The sequence below is a fragment of the Thunnus maccoyii genome, chromosome 9 (genome assembly GCF_910596095.1).
Source record: "Thunnus maccoyii chromosome 9, fThuMac1.1, whole genome shotgun sequence".
NCBI lineage: Eukaryota > Metazoa > Chordata > Actinopteri > Scombriformes > Scombridae > Thunnus > Thunnus maccoyii.
In genome coordinates this window covers 5634185-5652767 of record NC_056541.1, presented here as the reverse complement: position 1 = coordinate 5652767, position 18583 = coordinate 5634185, and the positions used below count along the sequence as shown (strand labels likewise).

At 42.2% G+C, this 18583-nt stretch overlaps 1 protein-coding gene across 8 annotated transcripts; it reads right to left on the bottom strand.

Moving 5' to 3' along the window:
- Positions 1-963: 963 nt before the first annotated feature.
- On the bottom strand, positions 964-12860 carry LOC121904487 (vegetative cell wall protein gp1-like). 8 transcript variants are annotated; one of them, XM_042422257.1, is made up of 8 exons: positions 12734-12860; positions 12586-12638; positions 12161-12489; positions 11840-12109; positions 2067-2663; positions 1330-2027; positions 1176-1255; positions 964-1051 (listed from the first exon to the last, which is right to left on the bottom strand). In XM_042422257.1, the coding sequence occupies exons 1-7, from the start codon at positions 12748-12750 to the stop codon at positions 1198-1200; spliced, it is 2022 nt and encodes a 673-aa protein (XP_042278191.1). In that variant the 5' UTR covers positions 12751-12860; the 3' UTR covers positions 964-1051; positions 1176-1197. The 8 variants fall into 8 exon arrangements, with proteins under 8 accessions (XP_042278191.1, XP_042278194.1, XP_042278196.1 ...); XM_042422260.1 differs by lacking the exon at positions 11840-12109 and adding an exon at positions 2679-2759 and having other exon boundaries at positions 2067-2627; positions 12200-12489; XM_042422262.1 differs by lacking the exon at positions 11840-12109 and adding an exon at positions 2895-2921 and having other exon boundaries at positions 2067-2627; positions 12227-12489.
- Positions 12861-18583: the final 5723 nt, after the last annotated feature.

Genomic DNA, 18583 nt, shown 5'->3' with positions numbered 1-18583 from the left:
TCCTTATCAAATACTCATGTTTTCTGTCAGAGTATTTGTTGGTCCTGCGTTTCTCCTACTCTGTGTTCAATTTCGTGAACACTATTGTCAGTTCTCTCCAGTTTTTGCTGATGGTCTGTAGTTTGTTCTATTATTTTCGTGATGTCTCATTCCATGTCCATACAATAGGCTTTAAACTCACATTGAAAGTCCTCAATTTCTGTCATAACAGCGGTCAGTCATTTTACTTCCATTCCATCTGCCATGTGGGGGAGAATTGTTTGGTAGACTTTGTTTCTTACACTCTACCTTAATCTCTTGTTGTGCCTGATCGGAAATGAATTCCCTTCTAATATTCATCTAGCTTTACTTCTTCAGACATACATTTCTGATTATCAAAAGTCAAGAGTAAAGGAGATGCAGTTTCCTTAATCTGCCACCATCTTTCTCACAGCTGGATTTATTTTGGACACTCAGTTAAATTCATGCTTAACACAATTATACCTGGTGTAAAAAACTAGGTTTTTGATGTCACTGTTGCCATAAGAGTTTGAGCTGTAAGAAGTCTGACAAGAACTTGGTATAACAATTTGTGTTGAAGACCAGAGTAATATATAAGTGTTTTAAAGCCCATTGTCACAGACTAGGGCCAAGGTCCCATAAAGGGTTTAATCCTGAATTCATCCATCCTCAGAATGAAAGTGAAGTTGACAGGGAGAAAAGCGTTCTCAACCTCAAACCCTAACATTGCAAAAGGCCAAAAGTCAAGTTTAGAAATGTTTAAAGCATATACTCTTGCTAAAGAAGCTTTGTGTGCACATGTGGGGGGGTGTGATCAACTTGCCCAACAACTGCTGCTGCTGCTGCTGCTGCTGCTTAAGTCTGTAGACTCAGTCAAGTGAACCCTGCAAGGTGTCAGTCTGCACTTAAGCACAATGAACACCCCTTTAAACTTGATGTAAGTAACTCATTTCCACAGCAATGTCATACAAATTGCATTTTATTTCTCCAAAGACAATCATGTCACAAGCTTTAATTCAACAGGGCCCATCAGTTGAAAAACATCCGAGATCTGAAAAGAGAAAGCAAGTTAGTAATCAAGTGGGCTTTAACCCTCATGAAGTGGTAATAATGAGAACATTAAGGCCATTATCCCTTACATGAGAACTATGTCTGATACATTACACTACACTTACCCGTCAGTTGATGGGTTATGTTCTAGTTGGGGCTGTAGCCAAATCCACCTTTGCTTCCATAGAAATTGGTCCCACTCATTCTGAAATGAAAAAGTCATGCCATCAGAACTAAGCATTAAGGGGAGAAAAAAGTTTTACTGTTGCGTCAACCCACCCTGCTGCATCCCCTGTGCTGGTTGAAGCTTCAGTCTGGGCAGTAAGACCAGAGCCAAAATTGCGGTTGAGCTGGTAGCGAGGAGCCTGGGGCATGGGCTGAGGCACGGGCTGCGGCTTGGCCTGGTAGCGAGGCGCCTGGGGCATGGGCTGAGGCACGGGCTGCGGCTTGGCCTGGTAGCGAGGCGCCTGGGGCATGGGCTGAGGCACGGGCTGCGGCTTGGCCTGGTAGCGAGGCGCCTGGGGCATGGGCTGAGGCACGGGCTGCGGCTTGGCCTGGTAGCGAGGCGCCTGGGGCATGGGCTGAGGCACGGGCTGCGGCTTGGCCTGGTAGCGAGGCGCCTGGGGCATGGGCTGAGGCACGGGCTGCGGCTTGGCCTGGTAGCGAGGCGCCTGGGGCATGGGCTGAGGCACGGGCTGCGGCTTGGCCTGGTAGCGAGGCGCCTGGGGCATGGGCTGAGGCACGGGCTGCGGCTTGGCCTGGTAGCGAGGCGCCTGGGGCATGGGCTGAGGCACGGGCTGCGGCTTGGCCTGGTAGCGAGGCGCCTGGGGCATGGGCTGAGGCACGGGCTGCGGCTTGGCCTGGTAGCGAGGCGCCTGGGGCATGGGCTGAGGCACGGGCTGCGGTTTGGCCTGGTAGCGAGGCGCCTGGGGCATGGGCTGAGGCACGGGCTGCGGCTTGGCCTGGTAGCGAGGCGCCTGGGGCATGGGCTGCGGCTTGGCCTGGTAGCGAGGCGCCTGGGGCATGGGCTGAGGCACGGGCTGCGGCTTGGCCTGGTAGCGAGGCGCCTGGGGCATAGGCTGAGGCACGGGCTGCGGCTTGGCCTGGTAGCGAGGCGCCTGGGGCATAGGCTGAGGCACGGGCTGCGGCTTGGCCTGGTAGCGAGGCGCCTGGGGCATGGGCTGAGGCACGGGCTGCGGCTTGGCCTGGTAGCGAGGCGCCGGGGGCATGGGCTGAGGCACGGGCTGCGGCTTGGCCTGGTAGCGAGGCGCCTGGGGCATGGGCTGAGGCACGGGCTGCGGCTTGGCCTGGTAGCGAGGCGCCTGGGGCATGGGCTGAGGCACGGGCTGCGGCTTGGCCTGGTAGCGAGGCGCCTGGGGCATGGGCTGAGGCACGGGCTGCGGCTTGGCCTGGTAGCGAGGAGCCTGGGGCATGGGCTGAGGCACGGGCTGCGGCTTGGCCTGGTAGCGAGGAGCCTGGGGCATGGGCTGAGGCACGGGCTGCGGCTTGGCCTGGTAGCGAGGAGCCTGGGGCATGGGCTGAGGCACGGGCTGCGGCTTGGCCTGGTAGCGAGGAGCCTGGGGCATGGGCTGAGGCACGGGCTGCGGCTTGGCCTGGTAGCGAGGCGCCTGGGGCATGGGCTGGTAGCTGGGAACCTGGGACCTTGGATGAAGGGAATACACCTGGGGCTTGGGCTGGTAGCTGGGAACCTGGGGCTTGGGCTGGTAGCTGGGAACCTGGGGCTTGGGCTGGTAGCTGGGAACCTGGGGCTTGGGCTGGTAGCTGGGAACCTGGGGCTTGGGCTGGTAGCTGGGAACCTGGGGCTTGGGCTGGTAGCTGGGAACCTGGGGCTTGGGCTGGTAGCTGGGAACCTGGGGCTTGGGCTGGTAGCTGGGACCCTGGGGCTTGGGCTGGTAGCTGGGACCCTGGGGCTTGGGCTGGTAGCTCGGCACCTGGGGCTGGTAGCTCGGTACCTGAGGCTGGTAGCTTGGCCCCTGGGGCTGGTGCTTGGGTTGGTAGCTTGGCCCCTGGGGCTGGTAGCTCATGTCCCAAATGCCAGGATTAAACCCATGATAGGAAGCTGAGAATAAATGTCACCCAATAAAGTTAGAAACTCCACTATTCAAGATGTGAATTGTTTTACAAGAAGTTTATTCTTGACTTATTGTAGTCTTACATTTAATGTAAGCTTCAAGCTCTCCAATAACCAGCAGCCATAGCAACACCACACTACAAAAGAAAGCCATGTTTAACAATTTCAGTCATTTCAGACAGTCTGAAATTATAGTGCTGAAGACAGAAGGAATCACTTAAAAATTACCGTAGATTAAGTCCCATGGCTTCAGCCACAGATTAGATCAAATGCAAACTGAAATGCCTCTATCTGACTTCAGCTGACCCAACACAAGCAAAATGCTGTCTTCCTTCCACAGTGGTGCACTGGTAGGCAGTCTGCAGTGCAATTTATTTAACTTGTGTTGACAGCCAATCACAGCTCTCTCTCAGTAACAGGTTGATTGAAAACAGGTGGAAGTAACAGGGCTGGGATCATCATGACACACAGGTGTCCAGAAAATCCTTAATTTAAAATAGTGTTGGTTTCTGTTTTGATTGTTCAGTTTCCACCGAACTGAATCACACCACATATTAATACAATTATTATTTATACCAAACAGCCACAGTTGCAATGATTACCACATATCATCACATAAGACTGAAAGCATTTATCATCATGAAAATGCATTATTAAAACCAAACATATTTGTTGAATCAAAAACTAGTCATGTCTTTTGGCCAAATGAATGAGAAAAATAATAAAGGAAGACTTTTTGGTCTGTCCAAAACTTTTATTGGTTTTGCCAAAATCACAGATCGATGATATAAGGACAAGATCACACAACATTACACCAATATATGTTACTGGACATGAGGTCTTGTTTAATTTCCCCAAAAGCACTTACACTGTGTTCTTAGATATGCTGGGGATCTTCTGCTTGATTATTTGTAAAATGCACAGTGCATGTATTCTTCAGGTCATATAATTAGGTCAATCAGAAAACTCAACATTTTGTGTTTACCAGCTCCTCTTGGAAAGATTTGTTTCACTTCTTTCCCTGAGGTAAGTGGAATAACAACGTTTTTAAGCTAACATTTGTTTATGTATTTTTTAAAAAGTTACATCTGTCACTGTGGGGGAAATATTTGTGTTCCATGGGTCATTATCTGGTCATTTTCTGTCTTTGGAGCAGTATGCCATGACCTGTCTTTTTCAGAGTGGTTCATCTCTCTGTCTACTGAGGTTGGCTGGGATATGCAGCTGTCTTGATAAGACTTACTGTCTCCTGTGGTAACCTAGATTAGGTGGAGATACGCTGTGCTTTGTACAGATGGTTAGGCTAGTCTCCTCTTGGAATGGATAGTAAGTAACCTGTGTACAGATTGCATGACTTTCGTTAACTTCAATCAGTGTGGTGTCTTGTTTATAGTTCAATAACCAATAGAGGCATAGATGTGTGATGAATAACCTTATTTGAAGGTAGTAAGGGCAAGGAGACAAGATGCAAGAGACAAGCAGTCAGTTTAACAGACTTGTGCAGTAAAACCAGCCTTTCTGACACTATGTACAGAAACAAACAAGCATTCATTATATGGAACTAGTGCTCATATTTGACCCAGGTCTGCATGTGCAACGTCTGCAAACACAACAAACCCAATACTCAGAGTAAATGTAATTTAATTTGTAATTTAAACAAATACAATGAACATTATATTTTACATTTGTCACATTACTGCCTTAAACTTTTTGCAGCTCAATTCCAAGAAAGCCTTGGTTTTGATGTCACGTGGTCCCATCTAGTGGCAGAATAAAGCAGTTTCACAACCTAACTGACAACACAATACACTATGGGACAGAAAACAAGCCCTACAAATGTCATTGCACATATAGTGACCAATCACTCTATCAGCCTTGTGATAAACTGCTCAATACTTCCATAAGCATCATATGTGTGATTCAGGCCATAGTTTTTTTTTTCATTCATTTCACCTTTTGATTTCAAAGTTGTCATACACAGCAGATAGGATTCTCTTTATCTGTAACTATCCTGTATGAATATTCAATTAATCAGTGCTTTAGAAGAAAAAAAGAAATCTGGTAGCTGAGGAACAGCAGTAACCATACTGCTCAGTAGAGCTTGAACTAATTCTGCAGTGATATTTATCCACTGGTGAAGTCCTGTAGAGGTTGGATTTTTTATTCCACAAATGTTCTTCCTCTATGAAAATCCAGTGGAGCACCAGGGATAGAGTTGCTAATCTAATAAAATTATAGCATAATCATCTCTAACATGGCATGTAAATGGTGATTGCAAAAGGCAAGTCTGATGAATATGTCAAACTTTTAGGAAGGCTTTTCTGTACCTGATATGCAATCTCAATTATGGCACAAAGGTTTTATGCATGCCAGTGACTAAAGAACACATCAAGACTTGATTCAGGGGGTGTGCAGGGAAGAGGGGAAGGCTGCAAAAATACAGCTTTGTCCTTTAAGTGATGCAAGCACCACTCAAGATGATTGAGTTTATATGAACACTAAAAAAAAAAAAAATAATAAAAAAAAAATAAAAAAAAGGTTATTTTACAGAAATTTACAATTAGTGTTCATTTTTCATAAGCCTGGTTGTCTGGTGGAAAAAAACTGTCTTGGAGCCTGCTGGTCCAGGCTTTGAGGCTGTGGTACCGTTTACCAGATGGCACAAGCTGAAACAATCTGTAGTTAGAGTAAGGGTTAGAAATACAAATACATTTGTAATACACTTGGAAAATAATAGAACACCTCAAAATAAATGTTTTAATGTAATGTTAGTATATGAATGTGTCAGGAATTTATTGATAAAATAAGGATTTTAATCATAATAATTATTTGAACTTTGCATCCCCCAGCCTTTTCCTGAGTTGTTTTGCATCACTGGCATGGTTTTCCCAGGCACAGCCTTCACATACGGCCTGCATGGTTATTGGAAGGTTCCGGGCCTCAACATCCCCATGGTCATACCCAGCCTCACCACCCTGCAGGAGGGCGTTCTCAGCCAGGGGAAAGCCAAGTGGAGTTTAAGGAACTGCTTCTGGGTGTTACACTGCATTACCCAGGCCTACTATCTGTTTACCAAGTGTGTGCACTAGCTCACTCATTATATAGATCAGTGGCTAAACCGCACTGTCATGCTGAAACTATTGCATAACATAGGGCTAGGTAGGGAGAGCGTGATGAAAACTGAAGGAAACTTGGATCATGTCAACACAAATGCACCTCAGAAGCACTGTGTGTAAGCATTTTGGATTTTACTCTATCAATGGCAAAATTATCAATAAAGATAAGGCTGTTTGCCAACTTTGTATGAAGCAACTACTTTACAGTAACGTTACCACAACAACAAATGGAGTCACCTGTTAGCTTTTCACCCAAGCGAGGCTAAAGAATCAGAGCACCAGCAGCTGCACAACCTCACCTAACTTCCTATTTGTTGCCTATAAATTACATAATGCTAATGTTCTACATAATTTGAACAAATTCCATAGCACTGTGAATTCATTCAAACTTTATTTTGGGAAAAAGTGACAGCCCTAGCGCGTATGCTGCACGGGAGATGGACCTGCTTTTCTGCTGCTCTGTTCGTTTAAGCTTCAAGTCTATTTTTTCCCAACCCTGCGCATCAGTGAAGCATGGATATACATAGTTTGACTGCTATGTAAATAAACTACATATTCACAATAAAGAAATCCATACATAATTATGTTAAACTAATTTTGGCCATCTGCACCAAGATTTCAGTTTCTACTGATAGGCTAGATGATCAGTAATTTAGAAAATTTTCACTGTATCGATCATAGGGATTTAATCACGTTATTTTATATATATTGTGTATATTTGTTGTTTGTTTTTTATTTTAAACTGTATATTCTGCATAATTCAATCACTGTATTGCAAGTCAAAAAGTGAAAATCACTCTGTTGCCTAAAGCTTGTGCAAAATACTGCACCAGAGTTTTAACTGGTTCCAAATGTAGAGACTACTACATCACCCCAAATTAAGCATCCCAACACAGGATACCAGTCAGTTTTACAAATGGTTTTAAGATTTTGTTGATCACCTTTAAAGAACAGCTTGATCTGGCCCCAACCTTAATTTCAGACCTTTTTAAACCCTTAATGTCCCTGCACTAACAGAAGCAAAGTTTGAACATGCTCAATTTCTGTTCAAGCGGCAAACTGCACTCCTTAAGAGCGGCAGCCTTGTGGCTCCCCTCTGCTGCTGCTGTGAGGGTAGGAGGCAAAGTTGCCATTGTGTGTACATTGAAAAAAATACATGCAACAATGTTGGTGTGCAGGCACTTTTAAGAGCATGATACATATTTTCTGTTTTTGTATTCTCATGACAAGGCTTGCTGAGGCTCATTGCAGAGGATCATAGCCATTGTTGGAATTCTGAAAGGAAGTGGGTGAATTTCAATCTGTCATATGAACTTGAGGCTTTTTTTAGTATGCAGATTCACATCTGTATGTTAATGCTGATTATGTATTAGCTTATTTGTTTGTTTCTGGAAGGAATTTAGCTCCTGTTTTTCATGACAGAGCTTCATTATTCTGTTTGCGGTCCCTCACTAGTTCAAAGTCAGTGTAACTCAACCACAGCAGAATGGTCTCTCCTTCTCTCTAACCAACTGTGTGACAAATGCAATCCTTCAAGATCAGGCAAACAAGATGGTATTTTTCCTTGACGATGCTTGATGTTAGAACAATTTCAGTGTTCTAAATTAATGGATGTATTAGTCTACACAATCCACAGCAGAAAAAAGTAATCATCAGATAGAATACTATGTTTCGTTGTGCAAGCACCAAAGGCACGTAGATTTTCCATTTGGCGAGTAAATATACCAAAGTACTCATGTGTTGCAGACAGAGACTCAGGCCAATGCTGGGCTGTAGTATAACTTGCAGTTTTTTTTTTTTATTTGCGCACTTTACAACCACAACAAAGCAGTATATGTAGCTTAGAGTCCATCAGCATATTTTTGCAGCTGTTAAAATCCATTAACTTTGCACTAACTACTGCAACTGGAGGAAATTCCTCTTCTTCTGCTACTTCTGCTTCAAAACTCTCACCTTACCCAAAGGCACAACCTGGTGGCAGAATGGCAGAAGTCATACAACATATCCATAAACATTAATACTGCATAAAATACAAAATTATGAACACTAGATCCTGGAAAACATGTTAGATCAGATTATTTATTTTTGTTCACTTAGTTAATTAATGTGAAGTTAATTATAAAGTTTATCAACCTGTATAATGTTCTTTAGTTTTATGTTGACATTCCAAATTGTAGTTGATTTACCCCCCCCCACCCCCACCCCTAATCAATGGTGGTATTTATGAATCCTAACCACAGCCATCCCTAGTTGTAGAGACTAACTAACATGTGCAGTTTTCTCATGTCAAGGCATGCCATTGTACCCCTTTCTCTTGTGTTTTAAGTGCTTCTCTCATGGTGACTGACTTGTGACTTAATTGACTTGTCTTGCTTGATGTTTAGCAGTGACTTGACTTGACTTACTTGAGTCTAAGTCACAGTGAGAGTACCAGTGACTTAGGACTTGCTTGAGCCTTTAAGGTTAAGACTTGAGATTTGCTTGTGACTTGCACATGTGTAACTTGCTCCCACTTCTGATATTTGTGAACATGAACTACTTCCTCCCAAAGCCACAAACCAGACGTAAGACTCAAATTTGTGATGCCATCTGGAATAAAGTCTGGAGCTGCTTCATAGACAATGAATGTGAAACTAATTTTGTAGTAATTATTTAATACCCAAATAAGCTTTATTCTATAGTAACCTTTCATATCTGAAACAGAAAATGTACCTGTATACTAGGCTTGGGCAATGTCTACAGAATTGGCATATGACGATGTCCACAGTGAAACATCGCGATGGACGATGATATCGCATGGGTTAATTACTGCATTTTGCTGTCATTTATGGTTGTGCTAAGTTTCTCTCCCCTCCTCTGTTTCCTCACATGACTGCATAATTATTAATATTATTTATTCTAACAAGCTACCATTTGACTGAGAGCATTAAAAATCATAAAAGTGCATCTTCAGTTGTTTTAAAGTAAAGCATACCAGGGCCCTGTCCATTGTATATTTTGCGGGTTAGTCAAACAATTATTTGCTCCACTTGGGTAGGTTTGCTTTACCTTTTTCATTTCTTTGTTCAAAGTGAGAAGAGGTAAGATTACAGTATAAATGCAAAAGGAGTAACATTGTTTTCTTTCATTGTTATTCACCTTTCATGTCCAACAAAGCCATCTAGTGGCAAAAAAAAGTATTTCATAGCCTGATAACACTGATATACCAACCAGTGACAAATTTAGGAAAAAACAGAAAAAATAAGTTGAGAAAAATAACAAATGCAGCTGTTTCCATACAGAGCATGAGGGTGAAGCTTAGGCTGGTAGTTAGGTACCTGAGGCTGAGGCTGGGGCTGGTAGCTAGGTACCTGAGGCTGGGGTTTAAAATGGTTTACGCTGTAGTATTCCTTTTCCCAGCTAGGATAAGCTGGCCAGGCAGAGAAGCAAGAGCTAATGGGGGAATCCATTCCACTGGTACTGTAACTTGTTTGGACATGGCTCTCTGTTCTTTCACTTTTGTTGTTAAGTCATGAACAAAGAAGATCCATTCAGAGTCACTTTCTTTGCCCATGCTGTCTGTACTATTCTTTTGTTTGTATCATAATTCAGGAAAGTTAGGATGATTTAGACTTTAGTCTGTAGTCTCTGTAGATATGGTGTGCCTGGAGAATATTAAAAGTACCCAGTCAATTCCAGTGCCTCTTTTTAGAATTTACTGAGAAAGCTTGCCATGTTGCTCTCTGTTTTCTCTGGGATGTTGTAGGCCTACATGCAGATATTATTTTGTCTGAACTTACTTTCAAGATAGTCCAATACTCATGTTTTCTGTCAGAGTATTTGTTGGTCCTGCGTTTCTCCAACTCTGTGTTCAATTTTGTGAACACTATTGTCAGTTCTCTCCAGTTTTTGCTGTAGGTCTGTAGTTTGTTCTATTATTTTCACAATGTCTTGTTCCATGTCCATACGAAAGGCTTTAAACTCCAATTGAAAGTCTTCAATTTCTGTCGTAATAGTGATCAGTCATTTTACTTCCATTCCATCTGCCATGTGGGGGAGAATTGTTTGGTAGACTTTCTATGTTTCTTACACTCTACCTTAATCTCTTGTTGTGCCTGATCAGAGATGAATTCCCTGCCAATATTCATCTAGCTTTACTTCTTCAGACAATTACATTTCTGATTATCAAAAGTCAAGAGTAAAGGAGATGCAGTTTCCTTAATCTGCCACCATCTTTCACACAGCTGGATTTATTTTGGACACTCAGTTAAATTCATGCTTAAAACAATTATACCTGGTGTAAAAAATTATGTTTTTGATGTAACTGATGCCATAAGAGAGTTTGAGCTGTAAGAAGTCTGACAAGAACTTGGTATAACAATTTGTGTGGAAGACCAGAGTAATATCATAAGTGATTTTAAAGCCCATCGTCACAGACTAGGGCCAAGGTCCCATAAAGGGTTTAATCCTGAATTCATCCATCATCAGAATGAACGTGAGTTTCATAGGGAGAAAGGCATTCTCAACCTCAAACCCTAACATTGCAAAAGGCCAAAAGTGAAGTTTAGAAATGTTTAAAGCATATACTCTTGCTAAAGAAGCTTTGTGTGCGCATGTGGAGGGGGTGTGATCAACTTGCCCAACAACTGCTGCACAAGTCTGTAGACTCACTCAAGTGAACCCTGCAAGGTGTCAGTCTGCAGTTAAGCACAATGAACACCCCTTTAAACTTGATGCAAGTAACTCATTTCCACAGCAATGTCATACAAAATGCATTTTATTTCTCCAAAGACAATCATGTCACAAGCTTTAATCCAACAGGGCCCATCAGTTGAAAAACATCCGAGATCTGAAAAGAGAAAGCAAGTTAGTAATCAAGTGGGCTTTAACCCTCATGAAGTGGTAGTAATGAGAACATTAAGGCCATTATCCCTTACATGAGAACTATGTCTTATTATACACTACACTTACCCGTCAGTTGATGGGTTATGTTCTAGTTGGGGCTGTAGCCAAATCCACCTTTGCTTCCATAGAAATTGGTCCCACTCATTCTGAAATGAAAAGTCATGCCATCAGAACTAAGCATTAAGGGGAGAAAAAAGTTTTACTGTTGCATAACCCACCCTGCTGCATCCCCTGTGCTGGTTGAAGCTTCAGTCTGGGCAGTAAGACCAGAGCCAAAATTGCGGTTGAGCTGGTAGCGGGGCGCCTGGGGCATGGGCTGAGGCACGGGCTGCGGCTTGGCCTGGTAGCGGGGAGCCTGGGGCATGGGCTGAGGCACGGGCTGCGGCTTGGCCTGGTAGCGGGGCGCCTGGGGCATGGGCTGAGGCACGGGCTGCGGCTTGGCCTGGTAGCGGGGAGCCTGGGGCATGGGCTGAGGCACGGGCTGCGGCTTGGCCTGGTAGCGGGGAGCCTGGGGCATGGGCTGAGGCACGGGCTGCGGCTTGGCCTGGTAGCGGGGAGCCTGGGGCATGGGCTGAGGCACGGGCTGCGGCTTGGCCTGGTAGCGGGGAGCCTGGGGCATGGGCTGAGGCACGGGCTGCGGCTTGGCCTGGTAGCGGGGAGCCTGGGGCATGGGCTGAGGCACGGGCTGCGGCTTGGCCTGGTAGCGGGGAGCCTGGGGCATGGGCTGAGGCACGGGCTGCGGCTTGGCCTGGTAGCGGGGCGCCTGGGGCATGGGCTGAGGCACGGGCTGCGGCTTGGCCTGGTAGCGGGGCGCCTGGGGCATGGGCTGAGGCACGGGCTGCGGCTTGGCCTGGTAGCGGGGCGCCTGGGGCATGGGCTGAGGCACGGGCTGCGGCTTGGCCTGGTAGCGGGGCGCCTGGGGCATGGGCTGAGGCACGGGCTGCGGCTTGGCCTGGTAGCGGGGCGCCTGGGGCATGGGCTGAGGCACGGGCTGCGGCTTGGCCTGGTAGCGGGGCGCCTGGGGCATGGGCTGAGGCTTGGCCTCGTAGAGAGGTGCCTGGGACCTTGGATGAAGGGAATAAACCTGGGGCTTGGGCGGGTAGCTGGGAACCTGGGGCTTGGGCGGGTAGCTGGGAACCTGGGGCTTGGGCTGGTAGCTGGGAACCTGGGGCTTGGGCTGGTAGCTGGGAACCTGGGGCTTGGGCAGGTAGCTGGGAACCTGAGGCTGGTAGCTCGGTACCTGAGGCTGGTAGCTCGGTACCTGAGGCTGGTGCTTGGGTTGGTAGCTCGGCCCCTGGGGCTGGTAGCTCATGTCCCAAATGCCAGGATTAGAACCATGATAGGAAGCTGAGAATAAATGTCACCCAATAAAGTTAGAAACTCCACTATTCAAGATGTGAATTGTTTTACAAGAAGTTTATTCTTGACTTATTGTAGTCTTACATTTAATGTAAGCTTCAAGTTCTCCAATAACCAGCAGCCATAGCAACACCACACTACAAAAGAAAGCCATGTTTAAGTAACAATTTCAGTCATTTCAGACAGTCTAAAATTATAGTGCTGAAGACAGAAGGAATCACTTAAAAATTACCGTAGATTAAGTCCCATGGCTTCAGCCACAGATTAGATCAAATACAAACTGAAATGCCTCTATCTGACTTCAGCTGCCCCAACACAAGCAAAATGCTGTCTTCCTTCCACAGTGGTGCACTGGTAGGCAGCTTGCAGTGCAATTTATTTAACTTGTGTTGACAGCCAATCACAGCTCTCTCTCAGTAACAGGTTGATTGAAAACAGGTGGAAGTAACAGGGCTGGGATCATCATGACACACAGGTGTTCAGAAAATCCTTAATTCAAAATAGTGTCGGTTTCTCTTTTGGTTGTTCAGTTTCCACCGAACTGAATCACACTACATATTAATACAATTATTATTTATACCAAACAGCCACAGTTGCAATGATTACCACATATCATCACATAAGACTGAAAGCATTTATCATCATGAAAATGTATTATTAAAACATATTTGTTGAATCAAAAACTAGTCATGTCTTTTGGCCAAATGAATGAGAAAAATACTAAAGGCAGTTTGTGCGTATCTTTTTGGTCTGCCCAAAACTTTGGTTTTGCCAAAATCACAGATCAATGAAATAAGGCAAGGATCACACAACATTACACCAATATCTTTTACTGGGCATGAGTTCTTGTTTAATTGCCCCAAAAGTACTTGCACTGTGTTCTTAGATATGCTGGGGATCTTCTGCTTGCTTGTCTGTATAATGCAGAGTGCATGTATTCTGCAGGTCATACTATTGGGCCAATCAGAAAACTCAGCATCTCTTTTGTGTTTACCTACTCCTCTTGGAAAGATTTCTTTCACTTATTTCACTGAGGTAGGTGGAATAACAGCATTTTTAAGTTAACATTTGTTTACATTTCTTTTAAAAGTTGTATTTGTTACACTCTTGCATAATTTGTCATTAGGCTGAAGTTTCCTTCTCTTGCATCTTGTCAAGCATTCAGTGTTTAGTTCAGACAGACTGATGCAGTAGGTCCAACCTTTCTGACAGTATGTACAGAAACACACATAATATTTGTTATTTGGAACCAGTGCTCATATTTTACCCAGGTCTGCACGTGCAAAGTCTGCAAGTACAACAAACCCAATACTCAGAGTAAATATAATTTAAACAATCAATCAATCAATGTTATTTAAAGTGCAGAATCAATACCAATGTTAAAGGGATGTTAAAGCTGATGGACCCGGCTAAGTTTTAGGGGAGGTTGTAATGAAGTGAATGAAGGTAGGTTTTCAGTTTTGATTTAAAGATTTCAACTGGACGTGCTTTAACATGTTGTGGAAGGCCATTCCAGAGATAAAGGGCATGGTAGGCAAATGCTCTAAAGCCAACTGATTTTTTGTTAACTGAAGGAATGAGAGTGAGGACGATGTACCAGTGTATATGGTGTAATTAACTCAGATAGGAAAGGTGGTATAAGTCCATGCAAGGCCTTAAAAGTAAGGAGAACCTTAAAATCAGCTCTAGCTTGCACTGGTAACCAGTGAAGAGAGACCAGAATCTGTGTTATATGGTCAAATTTTCTAGTTTTGTCAAGATTATAGCTGCAGCATTCTGAACGAGTTGGAGTCTGGAAGATACAAATGTAAGGTCTCAGCATCACACAATGATAGGACAGGTCAGATTGTGGCAATATTACTAAGATGAAAAAATGCTGTCTGGGTAAAAGCCTTGACATGAGACCAGAATGTCAGATGAGAATCAAAAATCATACCAAGGTTTTTCAGCCATCAGTGTTGACACTCAAATTCTCATACAGATGCTCATATTTGGCTGGTCCAACAACAATAACTGTTTTATCAGCATTTAAGAGCAAGAAGTTCATATTGATCCATTTTTAAAAAAAAATTCTGATAGACATGCCTCTAAATTTAGGAGTTGGGAAGGGTCATTTGGCTTTACAGGTACATTTTAAGTTTAAGTTAGATGTGAAATGTTCTTCCTTGTACCTAAACTTGGTGGGGGTTTAATGTCTCTTTTGCCTCTAATACTGGATGAGTTTCCAGAATATGGAGCCTTTTAAAACATGTATATTCAACCACTGAGAGCATTTTGGTGTGGTGACAAATGTAGGCATCCATGGTGCAACTAGCATGCTTTACAGCAGTAAATTCGGATACTACCAGTGAGTAATCTGCTGTTTGGTAAATGCAATAACAAAAGATAACCAGTAGATGGAGCTCAGCCTATACAAGGGACAAAAGGGACATGTACTGTAAGTATCCAAATCCAAATCTGTAATGCCAGACGCTTGCTTGATTTAGTTACTGTCAGTGAAGTATTCAGATTTCAGGATACGTAGAAACACTCTGTAACATCACATCACCCCGATTCTGGCTTCTCTCCATTGGCTCCCTGTTCGTTTTAGAATTGATTTTAAGATTTTACTGATCACTTTTAAAACACATCTGGGTCTGGCTCCAAGCTACATAACAGATATGCTGACCCCCTACGAGCCAGCCCGCAGTCTTAGATCCTCAGGTGGGGCCCTTCTGGCTGTTCCAAAGTCGAGGCTTAAATCTAAAGGTGACTGTGCTTTTTCCATCAGGGCCCCTCAGCTTTGGTTCGACCTGCCTGAGGAGATAAGGCTCACAGAATCAGTAACTTCTTTTAAATTACTTCTTAAAACCCATTTTTACAGACTTGCTTTTATGTAATGTTGTCCTTTGATCATCTTTCTTTTAAACTTTTTTTTTAAACTTTTCATCTTTCTTTTAAACTTTTTATCATCTCTTTATTGTCTTTCTTTGCCTTTGGCCGCCATCTTTTTAAGGTCAGATCTGTTATTGTTTTCTGTTTTCATGTCTTTGCTTTGCATTGTACTGCTTTTGCTTTGTCTGTCAAAGCACTTTGTAAACTCTGTTTTTAAAAGGTGCTATATAAATAAAGTTATTATTGTTATTATTGTTATTATTATTATTATTATTATTATTATTATTATTATTATTATTATTATTATTATTATTATTATTATTAAGTTAAAGTCCTGCATTCAAAAATTTACTTATGTAAAAGTACAAAAGTCTTAGCATGATAATATACTTTAAGTACCAAAAGCAAAAATACTAACTGTGCAGAATGGCCCATTTCAGAACAATGATTATTATTTTATTAGATTGTTATTGGATTATTGGATTAATATTTGGATAAGACTTTGTTATACTGCTACACAATAGTCTATAAAGTAATCTCAAGTACTCAAGTAAAGTACAAGTACCTCAAAATTGTGCTTAAGTACATTACAGTATGTGAGTTAATTAACTTATGTACTATCCACCACTGCTTACTGTTAACCTGTCATTAAAAAGACAATAATTTAATCTATATTTAGTATGTTTACAAGCATGCCTTAAAAGGTTTTTGCCTATATGCCTGAAAATGAGTCAATAGAGTCAACTACAATAGAGACCAGTTCAAAAGTAATTATGGTGATAATTTTTCTCTCTTCTTCTTCTGTCTTACTTGTGCTCAGACAAACACAACAGCAGTCACTGTAATAATAATGAGTAGATGCTTCATCAAGTTGAAGAATGGTCTGCCTATTGTGCTATTCTACAGCTACTAACAGACTGTTAGTAGTAAAATGTTAGTAAGTGGCTCTGAAACAGTGATCACATTAGCCTGTTAAAGCCTGTTTATGTAAGCATGTATATCATCCAAAATCCTCTGGTTGTATGTAGATATATTTTCATCATCATATAGGATTAAACATTTCTACTTTTCATTTGTTTGAAGAATAAAGTGTTCACTGATTTATATTTCATTCTGTGTTTTGTAAATATTGCATACATTTCTAAATATTCAGTAAATATGTAGTCCAAACCCTATCAAATATCGATGAAACAACAGTGCTGTTTCTGATTGTTCTTGGCACACAGGTGATTAAAACTGATTCTGTTTTTTGTGAAATTAGTTCCTCAATGTTGCCACTAATTACAAAGAATTAGTCAGAGAGGTGAATAAACCTGACCAGACCTCGAGACTGAGTGTGATGTTTATCACGGTCGCTCAGGCGTGTTGATGCACTGAGTTTCAGTACAAAATCACCATGGTTACAGGTAGTCTGGGTTTATGCAGAGCGCATTAGCTCACCTTGGCACATTTTTATACAGTATGTTCTCATATCTGTATCCATTAAGTAATGTAAGGCCAAGTATAATCCTGCATATGTCAAATCAAAGATGTATTTTCATTGGTTTTATGATTCTCACTATTTTTGTAATGACCTGTATTCAATAATATGTGATAATGATCAGTGATACTGTTAATTCTATAACCTTCACTGCTGCAGCAATGATATAGTTCTCCCACAGGGAACATAAAGGTTTCATTAAATGAGACACTGTTCTCTGTTAAACTGCTGACTATCAGCAGGACTGTGGGTGAGCTGGGAAGGGCGTCTGAGAATGTTTTGGGGGTCAAATGTGATAAATGGAGTCAAATCAGGATGATGTTGTTTTGCTAAGTCTAGGGTGCTGCAGACAATGATGTTCTCTTGGAGTCTTGGCTGATTGAAACAAAACCTGGTGAGAAATAGAGTACCATGCAGTTTTTGATTAATTTGCCAATATATTGTACTATATACAATAATCATAATTAAAGCTAAATTAAAGTGAAGTCTTAACCAGGATTACTCCTCTGTTTTTCATGTATACAAATGGTGCAAAATGCATCATCTTGACTTTTAACAATAAAAAGTAAAAGAGACCACATTACCCCTGTTTTGAACTTGTTACACTTAAAGTGTGTCTAACTCACAATGACTTGAAACTGTAAACATTTAAAGCTGTTTATGGTTTGACCCCAGTGACTGGGTTCACTTCTGTATTGTCATTTTTAAGGTCATAGTTTGTGTTGGTTGTTCTCTACTGGATTGCATTCACACAAGAGCGAATATTTTGTGGTCTCTGGATTGGTATTTCTAAGAATAAAACCATCACAACCCTCAGATCTGCACACAGAGCCTTTACTGTCGGTTTCATAAACTTAAATTTTAGTCTTTAAATTATAGGATGATTAGCCTCGATGATGAATAAACTTTGAAATTGCAACTAAAAACTAATTTATCAGCATCCTGATTGCTTAGTGTTTGACACACATAAAACTGCAACGTCCCCCATTTCAATTCCAGCTGCTCTATGAAACAAGAATCCCTTAAAATACTAAGAAATGCTCCTTCATTTATCCCTGAAAACATACCAAACCCCATAATCTAAGACGGGAGCAACACAGGAGTCAGTAAACTCAAAGCAATCAGTGAGTTTAGATTATTTTTACTTGTGTTTGTGTGTGTGTGTGTGCATGTGGCTGCACATGTGCACGTGGCTGCACATGTGCACTTTTATTTTTTGTCTTTAATTAGGCTGTGTATGTGATGACTTTGTTTCTACATTCCTAGTTGCTGTAATGCAGGAACAGCTGAAGACAGATTGGTACTGCCATTAAAATACAAAATGGCAGAGCTTCAGATGGTAGAAGCCAAAGAATTTTTACCAGTTTATTTGTTTTTTTTTTAAATTTCTTTTACATTCCATTTGTTATGATGTTTGCAACTTTTTCTTCTGTAAATTCATCTAATTCAGATTATCAAGTATATGAAAATGTATATTCTTAATAAACTTTTAAAGGATTTTAATTTCACTCCAACCAGTGTTTGAGTTTATTCAATATTTTATTTTAGGAAATCACAAGAATTTTGGTTTACATGAATGTCTGAAATGTTTTCAGGTGAAAATTAAATGATATTATGAGGGATTTGTGTTCCAAACAGTATTCAGGTATTTATGCCTCAAATATGGGATTAATTAATTAATGGTAAAAGTTTTTGACAACCCTAACTAGGTTCACAGTAACACTATAA